This window comes from Amblyraja radiata, chromosome 24 (genome assembly GCF_010909765.2).
Source record: "Amblyraja radiata isolate CabotCenter1 chromosome 24, sAmbRad1.1.pri, whole genome shotgun sequence".
In the NCBI taxonomy this organism is placed as follows: Eukaryota; Metazoa; Chordata; class Chondrichthyes; order Rajiformes; family Rajidae; genus Amblyraja; species Amblyraja radiata.
In genome coordinates, this window is record NC_045979.1 from 17,395,778 (window position 1) to 17,410,307 (window position 14,530).

The 14,530-nt window shown below is 44.8% G+C and overlaps 1 protein-coding gene across 1 annotated transcript in view; it reads right to left on the reverse strand.

The window, feature by feature from the left end:
* Window positions 1–14,530, reverse strand: part of itpr3 (inositol 1,4,5-trisphosphate receptor type 3) — a 196,339-nt gene that overhangs the window by 111,365 nt on the left and 70,444 nt on the right. Inside the window, exons 3-4 of the mRNA XM_033042496.1 lie at window positions 14,126–14,247; window positions 12,663–12,749 (exon numbers count right to left, since the gene is read on the reverse strand). Coding sequence (XP_032898387.1) covers window positions 12,663–12,749; window positions 14,126–14,247 — 209 coding nt within the window. The remainder of the gene's footprint in view (window positions 1–12,662; window positions 12,750–14,125; window positions 14,248–14,530) is intronic.

Here is a 14,530-nt window from a genome sequence, read left to right on the forward strand (position 1 = left end):
GTTCTCCCTGTGACTGTGGTTTTCTCCGGTTTCCTCCCACATCCACAATCCACGGGTTTGCAGGTTAATTGGGATCTGTGCATTGCCTGCAGAGTGATGGGAGTGGATGAGCAAGTGGGACAACATAGAATTATTGTGAACGGGTGATCGATGGTCAGCATGGACTCAGTGGGCCGAAGGGCCTGTTTCCATTCCGTATCTTTAAACTAAACCAAATCAGCAAAATGCCATCTCATGTAGAAGAGCACAGATTTCAATTTATTTGCAATAATGGCCTGATTTTTGAGAATAAATTTGCTGTGAACCTCAGTCAAGCATGTTCGCAGAGAAATGGAATTTTAGCAATACAATTGCAAGAGCAAGTTTGTATTTAATAATTCCCAAATTATTTCAAAGCACTCTCACAGAGAACACAGCTTGATTGTATCCCCCACACAAGGAGGCATGCACTGCAATTTTAAAAGGCATCTTTCTAAAATCACTGCCCACTCATTTTTCATTTAAAATAAAAGACCACAACGAGTTTGATGTGAAGTGCACTGTGGGTGAGTATGCAACTGATCTGTTAATGTCGTGCGTCTCATAATTTTAAAGAATTCAGAAATTATGCATGTCAGGACAATACCATCTTGTTCAATTCAAATGCAAGACTTTTTAACAGTTTGCAGTTCGCAAACGTCTATTGCATTCCTGATGTGTGATATAATGTCTCATTGCAGTTTAAAAAGAGACTTCAGTAAGAACAAATGAGAATGATTAAATTGGTGTAATTATGGATAGTCCCTATCTATTGTAGTTAGAACATAGAACAGTACAGAATATGTCACAAAGTGCTGGAGTAACTCAGCAGGTCAGGCAGCATCTCTGGAGAACATGGATAGATGATGTTTCGGGTCGAGACATTTCTTCTGACGGAGGGTCTTGACCCAAAATGTCAATGGTCCATGTTTCCCAGAGATGCTGCCTGACTACTGAGTTACTCCAGCACGTTGTGACATTTTAGTTTACTTTTAGTTTAGTTTAGCTTAACCAGCTTCTGCAGTTCTTTGTTTCAGTACAGCACAAGAACAGGCCCTTCTGCCCACAATGTCTGTGCTGAATATTACACCTAGACCGCCCATGGCTGGATAGCTCGATTGAAATCATGTATGGTCTTTCCACTGACTGGTCAGCACGCAACAAAAGCTTTTCGCTGTACCTCAGCACACGTGACCATAAACTAAACTTCAAACATAACCCATATCCCTACATCCCCTGCGTACCCATGTACCTATTGCAAAATCTTTTATATGCCACTGCAGTATCTGCCCGAGCCATTGCCCCTGGCTGCGCGTTCCAGGAACTCGCCACCCTCTGTGTAAATCGTGCGAGTTTCGATGCAATCGACTATGAGTGTAGCCTTAGGCACTCAACTCAGTCAAAATTACTTTAATATTCCTCTTGAAACTAGACATCCATAATGTCCAACATGTTCAATTTTGGGACAGATCAGGGGTAGGGCACAACTTTGGTTAATATTAATTCCCTGGGACGACACTTAATCTCAGGTCCAGGAGATGTGTACATTGCAGGTGGCACGGGCATTTTTAATGCAATGGGAAGGAGAGACGAGAGAATTTGCTGTTGCAAAAGAAGGCAAATTTGTTCTAAACAATTACAAACATGTTGAAATCTGGCAGGGTTTCAAACTTCTTATTCGTTCTGTGACTGGCATGCAGACATTTAAAATTCCTGTCCCTCCCACTTCTGCCAAATTCAGCTCCTGACAAACAGGTGTGGCTACTCCAGGCATGAATGCACCACGATAAGAAAAATGACACAGAGCTGCTCTCACTTCTGCATAAAGATCTATGTTATATATTAGAAGTTATGAAAGCACTTATTAATTAATGCCAGTCAAGGGTTGAGTTTTAGTTTTTTTTAGTTTTAGAGACACAGGGTGGAAACATGGTTGAAGATAGACAGAAAAAGCTGGAATAACTCAGCGAGACAGGCAGCATCACTGGAGAGAAGGAATGGGTGATATTTCGGGTCGAGATCCTTCTTCAAACAGGGCCTTCAGCCCACCTAGTTCACGCCAAACATCGATCACCCTTACACTAGTTCTATATTCTACACACCGGGGGCAATTTACAGAGGCCAATTAACTGACAAACCTGCGTGTCTTTTGGATGTGGGAGGAAGCCAGAGCACCCAGAGGAAGAAGGGTCTGAAGAAGGGTCTCGACCCGAAACGTTGCCTATTTCCTTCGCTCCATAGATGCTGCCTCACCCGCTGAGTTTCTCCAGCATTTTCGTCTACCTAAGGTCAGGATCATCTTTGGGATGTGGGAGGAAACCAGAGCACCCAGAGAAAACCCACTCGGTCACTGGGAGAATGTACAAACTCCACACAGACAGTAACTGAGGTCAGGATCAAACCCGAGTCTCTGGCGCAGTGAGGCAGCAGCTCTACCACGGGCTGCTGTGCTGCCCGATGAATTAATGAGCATTTCATTGTTCAGTTTCAGGACATATGCCAATAAAACACTCTTGACTCTTAATATTCAGACTGCATCATATTGGACCTCAGGACAGAATGGTGCTGAGGGTAACACTAAGGGAATGCCAGTTCTTTTTGGGTAAGAGTGCAAACAAATCCACCAACAAAGGTATTTCCAATTTACCCACACTATCTTCTCATAAACAGAAATGCAGCTTTAAGATTGATGAGCAAAACACAAAGTGCAGGAAGAACTCAGCGGGTCAGGCAGCATCTGTGGAGGGAATGAGCAGGCAAAGTTTTGGGTCGGCATAGGACATTTCTTCAGACTCTTCAGTCTTAAGATTGATGTTTATTTCAGAAATGATCGTGGGTTTATCAAATAACATAGGTATGAACATTCTCCAGAGTTAGATACCTCACCTACAAACGGTCCCCTTTCTCCTTCCCCTTTCTCACCCAAGACCCCTCCCCTACTTCCTCCCCCTCCCCCCACTCCCATCCTCTGAATCTTGGATGACCTTGGTCAGGATTTTCCTCATCTCCCCCTCAACCTCCACCCCTCCCAAATGCTTGAAGTCCCGTCTTTTCATCGATGGACTTTGCCCAACAATCTGTCTGTCAGGGTACCCCCTTGCCTGTGTTCACCTATTACCGCCCACGCTCTGTCCTGCCCCTCCCCTCTTGCAGCTTCCCCCCCACCACCTCCACAACACAGTAGAGGTAAATCACAACTACAATATATATTCTGCTAGAGATAAACCCATGGAAAGCACAAAATGCTGGCGTAACTCAGTGGGGCAGGCAACATCCCTGGAGAACATGGACAGGCAACTCCACTCTGTGATACGAGTAGAATCATCCCCATATCAGATCGGCAATGGCGGCTACAAATAAATCTATTCCAGGAAGAAAATGTAACCTTCAAGATCATGGAAATGTTCCAACCCTCAGTACAACGAGCTGTGGGTGAATAGTACTTTAAATAACTATATCCGCAATACATCAGCAAAAAAGTTTGGTCCTCATTATTTTTTTCATCTGGTTAAAATTACCATATCGGGCTGGACAATATTTTAAAACTTTAATTGGACTGTAATGTCCTGTTTACTTGATCGATTCAATATGTTCAGAGATTATAGTTTAGTTTTTAGTTTATTGTCACGTGTATCAAGGTACAGTGAGAATCTTTTGTTGCGTGCAAACCAGTCAACGGAAAGGCAATACATGATTACAATCGAGCGGTCCACAGTGATGAAGGGTATAAAACATTTAGTACAAGACAAAGTCCAATAAAGTCAGTTTAAAGAAGCTCTCCAGTGAGATAGATGGGAGGTCAGGACTGCTCTCTAGATGGTGAGAGGATGGTTTAGTTGCCTGATAACAGCTGGGAAGAAACCGTCCCTGAATCTGGAGGTATGCATTTTCACACTTCTGTACCTCTTGCCTGATGGGGGAGGGGAGAAGATGGAGTGAATGGGGTGAGACTGGTCCTTGATTATGCTGGTGGCCTTGCCAAGGCAGTGTGAAGTGTAGATGGAGTCAATGGACAACAGTGCATGCTGACTGTTCTGTACAGGGATTAGCAATGGAAGATCGCCTTTTCTTTAATCTATTCACAATGTCTTATTGGTTTTAGAGAAACAGAGTGAAAACTGGCCCGACCTCGGAGGATCGACGACATCGTCGGGAGCTCGCAGGTCACAGGTTGGTGACCTGTTTTTCCGGAGCTCCCGCAACAACAGCTGCGTCCGCTGGACTGGAGGGCGGCAGTTTCGGCAGCTTCGACCGCCCCGGACCGCGGAGTTTGAACCGGCCCGTTCGCGGCGCTTGGATTCAGCCGAGGGACTGACTTACTTACCATCGCCCGGCGGGGTCACAACATCGGAAGCCTGGATCGCCTCGACGCAGAGGGAGATTAAGGAGGGAAGGGACAAAGACTTAAGACTTTTGCCTTCATCACAGTGAGGAGGTGCCTGGTGAACTCACTGTGGTGGATGTTAATTTGTGTTTATTGTGTGTTTTTGTCATTTTTATTATATGTATGACTGCAAGGCAACAAAATTTCAAATTACAATAAAGGATACTTTGACTTTGACTTGACTAAAGAAATTTTTCCTCATTTCCTTCCTAAAAGAACATCCTTTAATTCTGAGGCTATGACTGGTCCTAGACTCTCCCGTTAGTAGAAACATCCTCTCCACATCGTTACATTCAGGCATGTGTAGAGGGCGACACAGTGGCGCAGCTGCTGCCTCACAGAGTCAGAGGTTCGATCCTGACCTCAGTTGCTATCTAAGTGGAATTTGCACATTCTATCCCGTGACCGCCTGGGTTTCCTCCGGGCGCTCTGGGGCCTCTGGTTTCCTCCCACATCCCAAAAATATGCGGTTATTTGCCCTCTGCAAATTGCATCTACTTTGTAGGGAGTGGATGTAAAAATGGGATAGCAATAGTGTGAACGGGTGATCGATGATCAGCAAGGACTCGGTGAGCTAAAGGGTTGTTTCCGTGCTGTAACTCTAAACTTAACAGAACATTGAAGGAACAAGGAACTGCAGATGCTGGTTTACAAATAAAAGATGCAACGTGCTGGGTTCACTCAGCGGGTCAGGCAGCATCTCTGAAGAAACTGGATAGGTGATTTTTTCGGTCAGGACATTTCTTCAGAACCACCTATCCAGGTTCTCCAGAGATGCTGCCTGACCCGCTGAGTTAATCCAACACTTTATGTCCACATGCTAAGTGGCCATTTGGCCATTTACTTGGTTAGTCCAAGCTTAATAGATTAAATGCTTCCACTTCTTAAGTACTGAAGGCCCACCGAGAACATGCTGGCCATTGATCACTCATTCACACTCGTTCTATCTCATTTTCGCATCCACTCCCTACAAAGTCGGGGCGATTAACCAAAAACCACACATGTTTTTGCGGATGTGGGAGGAAACCAGAGCACCTGGAGGAAACACACATAGTCAAGGGGTGAACGTGCACAGCCAATGTAGATAGAAACTGAGGTTAAGATAAAACCTGGGTCTCTGATACTGTTTTTGAAGTGTTCACCCAGAAATGGAAATCACATTTCACCCAATAACAACTCTAAATGCTGTTGGTGTTTACTGCGATTTAGTTCAGTTTATTATTGTCACGTGTCCCGAGGTACAGTGATGAGCTATCTTGTTGCATGCAATCCAGTCAATGTAATCATACATGATTACAATCAAGCTGTTCACAGTGTAGAGATGCAGGATAAAGGGAGTAATGTTTAGTGCAAGATAAAGTCCAGTAATGTCCCATTAAATTTAGTCCGAGGATCTCCAATGAAGTAGATGATAAGTCAGGCCCACTCTGTAGTTGGTGACATGATGGTTCAGTTGCCTGATTCTGGGAAGAAACTGCGTGGTGCAGATGGAGTCAATGGATGCACACAGCCCACGTTATTCCCCTTCTGATGGAACCTCGAAAGGCGGCATTCCTGTTTACAGCCAAGTAAACGAGCAGTAAACTGTACAGAAGTGTATTGCTCCATGCTAATTTGGTCACTTTCGATCGAACGTTTCGATACAAGTCATCTGCAAAATTAACACGTAACTTCATTCGCTAAACTACTAAACCGTGATTATAAATAGAACACTGTGGTTTAAATCTGACATTTTGCCAATGCAAATGCTTTCCTGCAGTGTCAATGAATCGAAACTGTCTGTAGAGACTTCACATCGGCTCAATGCAACTTTCATTTACATACAGCACTTTAAAGAAATGACTGCACTAATGTTCAAGGTTAATATCGGCATTTTCATTTGAAATCTACAACTATTTACTTCCCCAAGCGCATTCCTTAGAAATCTGAGCTATTCTAATGTTCTTTCAAATATTTAGTACCTGTCAAGGAGTTAACCACAGATCTCCATGTTGCCAAACACTTTAATTCCCCTGCTCACTTCCACACTGACCTTTCTGTTCCTGGGCCTCCTCCATTTTCAGAGTGAGGCCACAAGCAAATTGGTGGAACAGCACCTCATATTTCACTTGGGCAGCTTACAACCCAGCGGTATGAACATTGAATTTTCTCATTTTAAACAACTTCTTCATCTTGCATTACCTTTCCTCCTTGCCCCCTCCCTCCACCTTGGCTATTTAACCAGATCCACAATTCACCATATTGTGTCCCTCGTGAGATCACACCTTACCGAGCCAACAGTGGGCCTACCAGGCACCCAGGCATGGAAATCGCTATCAAAACATGGGGGGGGGGACACAATTTCTTGCCGGCCACGTGCGCGCACGCGCACACACACACATGCGCGCATACACGCGTGAGGCTTAGGCCGTGGGCCCTGTGGACGGTAACATCGGGAGCTGGTTGGAGACCGACTCCAAACTCCAGCAACAGCAGCTTCATCCGCCCCGAATCGTGGGGCTTGAATCGGCCCATTCGCGGGGTCTTTCATCGGCCGGTGGGGCCTTCGACATCGGGAGCCTCGATCGCCTCGATCGCCTCGATGCAGCAATTTGATTTTAAGCCACGCTTGGCGCTGAAACTCCACGCGAACGGGCCGATTCAGCCCTTGGAAAGCGGCTGATAAAGTCCGGATTACAAAACATGGGGGGGGGGATTGTCCCCCACCTCTCAAAGCATGGGGGAGACGTGTCCCCTCCTGTCCCCCCCAGGATATCCGCCCATGCAGGTACCTCACTGCCCGAGATCATTTGTGGCTGGTCCTGATCTTTTCTCACCTTCAGATCTTCATCTCCCTCCCCCACCCCCCTACTTTCAGTCTGAAGGTCCTGACCCAAAACGTCGCCCATCCTTTTTCTCCAGAGATGCTGCCTGACCTGCTGAGTTACTTCAGCACTTTATGTCTACCTTTGGTGTAAACCAGTGTCTGCGGTTCTTTGTTTCCATAACCACAATTTATGTTGAATCAGACAAAACAGTCCCGACCCAAAAGGTCACCTAACCATATCCTCCACGGATGCTGCCTGATCGCTGAGCCCCCCCCCCCCAGTTTACTTAGTTTAATCTAGAGGTACAATGTGGAAACTTTGTGGGGTGCGGGAGGAAACCGAAGCATTTGAAGGAAACTCACACAGTGACGGGGAGAACATGCAAACTCCATGCAGACAGCTCCTGAGGACAGGAGTGAACCTGAGGCAGCAGCTCTACCAGCTGCGCCTCTGTGCCACCCATTTGAACTGTGACATGTATCCACATTCAGGGATAAACTAAGTAGATGCTTTTATCAATATGTTTGCTGCAATTAATGTTGACATTGTGTGGCCAGATTCAAACTGGACACCTGTCATAAAGTCGTTCCCAGTCTATGAATAGAACACCATACATGTTAATATTCATACAAAGGCACGGATGGTTCTAATTGCCTTATATCTGTCATGTGACACAACATTTTATTTATCCTGCAGAATACGATGTAATCAAACTCTGATAACATCTCCCTCGGCTGCGAGTAAACCTTGATTAAGGAATCAAAGGATACGGGGAGAAAGCAGGAACGGGGAGAAAGCAGGAACGGGGAGAAAGCAGGAACGGGGAGAAAGCAGGAACGGGGAGAAAGCAGGAACGGGTACTGATTTTGGATGATCAGCCATGATCTTATTGAATGGCGGTGATGGCCGAATGGCCTACTCCTGCACCTATTTTCTATGTTTCTATAGAACATACCACACGGAACAGTACAGCACAGGAACGGGCACTTCGGCCCACGATGTTCGTGCTGAACATGATGCCTGGTTAAACTGATCTCATCTGCCTGTACGTGATCCATATCCCTCTATTCCCTGCACTTCCATGTGTCCATCTAAAAGCCTCTTAAACGCTGCTATCGTATCTGCCTCCACCACCACCATTGGCAGTGCGTTCCTGGCACCCACCACCCTGTGTAGAAAACTTGCCCCACGGATCTCCATTAAAATGTCCCCCTCTCACCTTTTGCTATGCCCTCTAGTGATGGACATTTCCACCCTGGGGAAAAGATTCTGAATGTCTACCATATCTATGCCTCTCATAATTTTATATACTTGTCAAATATATTCTCAACTCCCAATGCACAAAGAATGCAATCCAAGTCTATCCAACCTCTACCTGCAGCTGAAACCCTCTAATGCAGGTATCTTTCCATCTGAAGAAGGGTTCCAACCCGGAATGTCACCTATTCCTTTTCTCAAGAGATGCAACCTGACCCACTGAGCTACTCCAGCATTTTGTTTCTATCTTCGGTGTAAACTTGCATCTACAGTTCCCTCCTACCCATTTCTTCACCTGCCTTGCACAGGCTGAGAGACCTCTGTAACCACACAAAACTCACAGGACCAGTTCTACCAAGCACAATGGACTTTGGCTGACTGACAGAAAAAGACCATGAACCATGAACTACACAACTTCACAAGGAAACTTACACAGCCTCGGTCAAGTGGTGGGTGATAACTCAAAAATGGGAGGCAGTGTTCTTGAGTTAGCTGTGCTTGCATAGTTTTTGAGAACTTTATAGATAAAGCGCACAAGCAGGCTCTTTGGCCCACAGAGACCACGTCCATGATTTTCAATAGTATCAATTCTTTATAGAAACTGAATGACATAGCAAAGTAAAATCTAGCCACACCATCAGATTCTGGGAAAATATGTTTTATATTTTAGATTTTAGGAATACAGAGCGGAAACAGGCACTTCGGTCGACCGAGTCCACGCCGCCCAGCATTCCCCATACACAAGCACTATCCTGCACACTTGGGCCACTTTACAATTTTTACCAAAGCCAATTAACATACAAACCTGAATGTCTTTGGTGTGTGAAACCGGAGCACCTTGAGCAAACTCACGTGGTCACAGGGAGAAGGTATAAGCTCCATACAGACATCACCCATAGTCAGGGTCAAATCCAGGTCTCTGGCGTTAAGGCAGCAGCTCTGCCACTGTGCCGCCCAAATATTTAATTGAGAATATTATTTTCCGCAGTGATAATGCTAGCTTAATACAGCAATCAAAAGTCAATACTTAACTGAACGTTATTTCACTTGCTAATTAAAGAAAAGGCACAAAATCCATCCATCCACTAATTCCAGCTTTTGCGTGTATTTCCTTGGTAAACCAGCATCTGCAGTTCCTTGTTTCAATCAATTGCCAATTAGTTTATATTAGTTTAGAGATGTTTGCCACAGGGGAGCAGAAGTAGAGTTGCTGCTTTACAGCACTAGAGACCCGGGTTCAATCCTGCCTATGGGTGCTGTCTGTGCAATGTTTGTACTTTCCTCCCTGTGACCTCGCGAGTTTTCTCCGGGTGCTCCGGTTTCCACCAACACTCCAACGACGTTTTGGTTTGTAGGTTAATTGGATTCAATAAAATTGTCCCTTGTGTGTTAAGGGCCTGTCTCATTTGGCGAAATTCGCGGCGTGATGCGGTATGATGACGTATTGACACACGGTGTTTTGTTCAAGTATCGCAAAAAATTTTGTCGCCGCTGGATTTTGAAATGTTCAAAATCTTTTGCCGACACTGATATGACGCCAGCAATCGGCGAAAAAAATTGGCAAGTGGGACAGGCCCTTTACGGAGGCCAATTCATCAATAAACCGGCACGTCTTTGGGATGTGGGAGGAAATCGGAGCAGCCGGAGAATAAGGGGGAGGTCATTTAGGACTGAGATGAGGAAAAACTTTTCTCCCAGAGAGTTGTGAATCTGTGGAATTCTCTGCCACAGAAGGCAGTGGAGGCCAATTCACTGGATGTTTTCAAGAGAGAGTTAGATATACTGTAGCTCTTCTGGCAACAGAATCAAGGGATATTGGGAGAAAGCAGGAACGAGGTACTGATTTTGGCCGATCAGCCATGATCATATTTAATGGTGGTGCTGGCTCAAAGGGCCGAATGGCCTCCTCCTGCACCTATTGTCCACATTTCTATGTTTCTATGACCGAGCATAGGGGGGACGAAGAAGGGATGAGTACTTTTTGTAACTTTGTCAGCACCGTTGTGGCGTCTCTTTGGTGTACATTGGATGCAAAAACAAAGAACTTCACTGCACCTAGCTCGGTACAGGTGATAATAAAGTATCATCATCTTCATCATCATCACAAGAATTTCACTATTAACAGTGAATAAACCTTCAATTCAAAGCATCATGAAGTTCACTGAGGGAACAGCAGTAAGAAAACATTCCACACTTTAATACCCAAAGCCGTGTGTAATTAATAGTTAAGTGTAAGTAATGGCTGATTTATCACAGATTATAAAATCGTGATCTGTTCCTGCACTTCCAATTGAGTTATTCTCATAAACCCCGGACTGTAATTAGATGGTCGGCCCAGCCTGTCTACACCACATTATAATCAAACTCGTAATCCCCTCCTGACTTAAATAAACATTCACTGACTGACATTTATAAACCACGTTTATGAGGGAGGTGTGTGGGCGCGCTGAAGAATGGGTCAATTTTAATTAATCTTCCTTTAGGTCCTGGGAATTGACGTCTGTTCCTCTGACTCGTATCATTGCTCTTCAACTTTCTTTGAAAAACAGAACCATATCAAAATGTGTTGGAGGACACTCCTCTTTGTGTAGTGTCCAGGATTGTCCCAAAGGACAAAGATAATCCAGTCTGAAGAAGGGTTTCGGCCAGAAACGTTACCTATTTCCTTCGCTCCATAGATGCTGCTGCACCAGCTGAGTTTCTCCAGCATTTTTGTGTACCTAAGATAATCCCCATGTTTATTTTTCAACAATCAAGCCCCTCTGAAAAACCCTAGCCATTGCTTCCTTTCCTTTGACATGCAGGTTCTTTTGTAGTCAAAAGACACCATTCATTCAGCCACTTTCTCTTTTGTGTGGTCTGCCACGTCAGTCTAACAGCCGACCCTTCCCTAATCTTTCATCTTCCTCCAATTCCCCTGAGGACCTCTGCGGAGAAAGCCCACGCGGTCACAGGGAGAGCATACAAACTCCGTACAGACAGCACCCGTAGTCAGGATCGAACCCGGGTCTCTGGCGCTGTAAGGCAGCAACTCTGGCGCTGCACCACTATGCCATGTCACTCAAATCCTACAATACTTCTTCACTGTCAATTTTCTGAGCAGATATATTTTTCTCAAAATTTATGTTCATAAGTTCATATTCCCTGATTCAGTTAGCCCTAAAAGCTATATCTAATTATTTCTTAAAAACATCCAGTGTATTGGCCTCCACTGCCTTCTGTGGCAAAGAGGTCCACAGATTCACAACTCTCTGGGTGAAAAAGTTTTTCCTCATCTCAGTCCTAAATGGCCCTACCCCTTATTCTCAAACTGCGAGCCCTGGTTCTGGACTCCGCCAACATCGGGAACATTTTTCCTGCAACTAGCCTGTCCAATCCATTAATAAATTTTACATGTTTCTATAAGATACCCTCTCATCCTTCTAAATTCCAGTGAATATAAGTCCAGTCGATCCATTCTTTCAACATATGTCAGACCTGCCATCCCGGGAATTAAACTGGTATGCTGCACTCCCTCAATAGCAACAATGTCCTTCCACAAATTAAGAGACCAAAACTGCACACAATACTCCAGGTGTGCTCACACCAGGGCCCAGTACAACTGCAGTAGGACCTCCTTGCTCCTATACTCAAACCCTCTCGCTATGAAGGCCAACATGCCATCAGCTTTCTTCACTGCCTGCTGTACCTGCGTGCTTACATTCAGTGATTGATGTATAAGGACACCCAGGTCTCGTTGCACCTCCCCTTTCCTAATCTGACACCATTCAGATATTAATCTGCTTTCTTGTTCAATCTGCCTGCTTGCATCTACGTTTTAAATTCAGCATTCATTGATTTTCTTTCAACCATGTTTTGTTATGTCAAAGATGCTACGTAAGGTTTAGTTTAGACATACAGCACGGAAACAGGTCCTTCAGCCCAGCAAGTCCGCTCCGACCAGCAATCCCCGCACGCTAGCACTGTCCTACACACATGAAGGACAATTTACAATATTTTACCGTAGCCAATTAACCTACAAACCTGTACCTCTTTGGAGAGTGATGGGAACCCGGAGCACCCGGAGAAAACACACGCAGGTGACAGGGAAAATGTACAAACTCCATACAGACAGCACCCGCAGTCAGGATCAAACCCGTAAGGCTTGCAAACTTTACCACCCGTTTAATGGAAGTGATTGTTATGTTAGGTCATACCTGCACCACAGTGCCATATTTTATCACCTCTCCGTGTACTTTCTTATTTTCCGTTTCATTCTGTTTCTGTTCCAGCACTGCAGCATGCTGCAAAACAAAAAACACTGTGAGCTGAGAAGGTTTTAGTTCCTTTTTATGTGCAATCAATACAGCAGTCAGAAGTTTATAATGACTTTAAATGTAATAAACATTGTCTTTAAGCCTTCCCTAAAATTCTATATTCCAACAACTACATTACATGACAACATTCGAGGACCACAGCAAACAATGAAAAGACTAGGCTTGTATTCACTGGAGTTTAGAAGGATGAGGGGGTAATCTTATAGAAACATATACAATTATAAAAGGACTGGACAAGCTAGATGCAGGAAAAATGTTCCCAATGTTGGGCGAGTCCAGAACCAGGGGCCACAGTCTTAGAATAAAGGGGAGGTCATTTAAGACTGAGGTGAGAAAAAAACGTTTTCACCCAGAGTTGTGAATTTATGGAATTCCCTGCCACAGAGAGCAGTGGAGGCCAATTCACTGGATGGATTTAAGAGAGAGTTAGATAGAGCTCTAGGGGCTAGTGGAGTCAAGGGATATGGGGAGAAGGTAGGCATGGGTTATTGATAGGGGACGATCAGCCATGATCACAATGAATGGCGGTGCCGGCTCGAAGGGCCGAATGGCCTCCTCCTGCACCTATTTTCTATGTTTCTATGTTTCACCTTGAAGCGTTATAAATTAGTTCTAAAGCGTTGGTGAACTATATTTTCTGCATACTGGGGACAGCATTTCTCCAAGATTGCTGATGATGGGTGCTACATATTTCATGAAGCAGATTTATAAGACTTTGGCTGGGCTGCATTTAGAGTAGACACAAAAAGCTCGTGCAACTCAGTGGGTCAGGCATTGTCTCTGGAGAAGAGGAATAGGTGACCTTTCGGGGCAAGGCCCTTCTTCACTGAGAGTCAGGTAAGGGGGAGAGGGGAACGAGAGATATAGATGGTACTTGGAACAAATGAATGGAAGATATACAGAGAGCAATGATAATCAAGGAAATGTCCATTGCCCAGAATGGTCCATTATTGGCTGTGCGATAGGTGAAAACGAGTCAATACAGACAGTGGAACTCTGCAGGACAACAGTAAAACTAGTACAACAAACTAGGGTGGGGGAGGGATGGAGGGAGAGGGGATGCAAGTGGTACTTGAAGTTACAGAAATCAATATCCATACTGCAGGGTTGGAAGCTGCCCGTGAAATATGAGTACTTTTGACTCGTTATCACCTTTGCCACAGCCAACAATGGAACACAGGTTGGGGCAGACTCAGCGGGCTGAAGGGCCTGTTTCCGCCCGGTTTATCTAAACTAAACAAAAGAAATCTACGCAATCGCGCAAAACAAATCAAATCTGTTCTGAATAGGGTGCTCATAAAACATATCCCCATGCCAGCAACACAAGGTGTGGGTAATGTTACCTGAAGCTTTTGCAACAATGCAATGTCTGCAAAGTTTTCTTGGTCCTGCTTGGCTTGCTTTGCTTTCCAGTATTGTTTTTGAGCTGAATAACGGTTCATGGGACATACTTTGAAAAGGCAATCTGCAATACAAAACAAAAATAGATGATTAACGCATCTAAAATAATAAGTCTTAGAATCATCGTCACAGAGTCATACAGCACAGAAATAGGCTACACGGCCCAATAAATCCACACAGACCAACACACCCCATCTACATGAGTCCCATTTGCCTGCATTTGGCCCATATCCCTCTCCATGTTTCCTATTCATGTACCTGTCCAAGTGTCTTTTAAATGCTGTTATTGTACCTGCCTCATCTATCGCCTCTGGCAGCTCGTTCTATATACTCCCCACCCTCTGTGT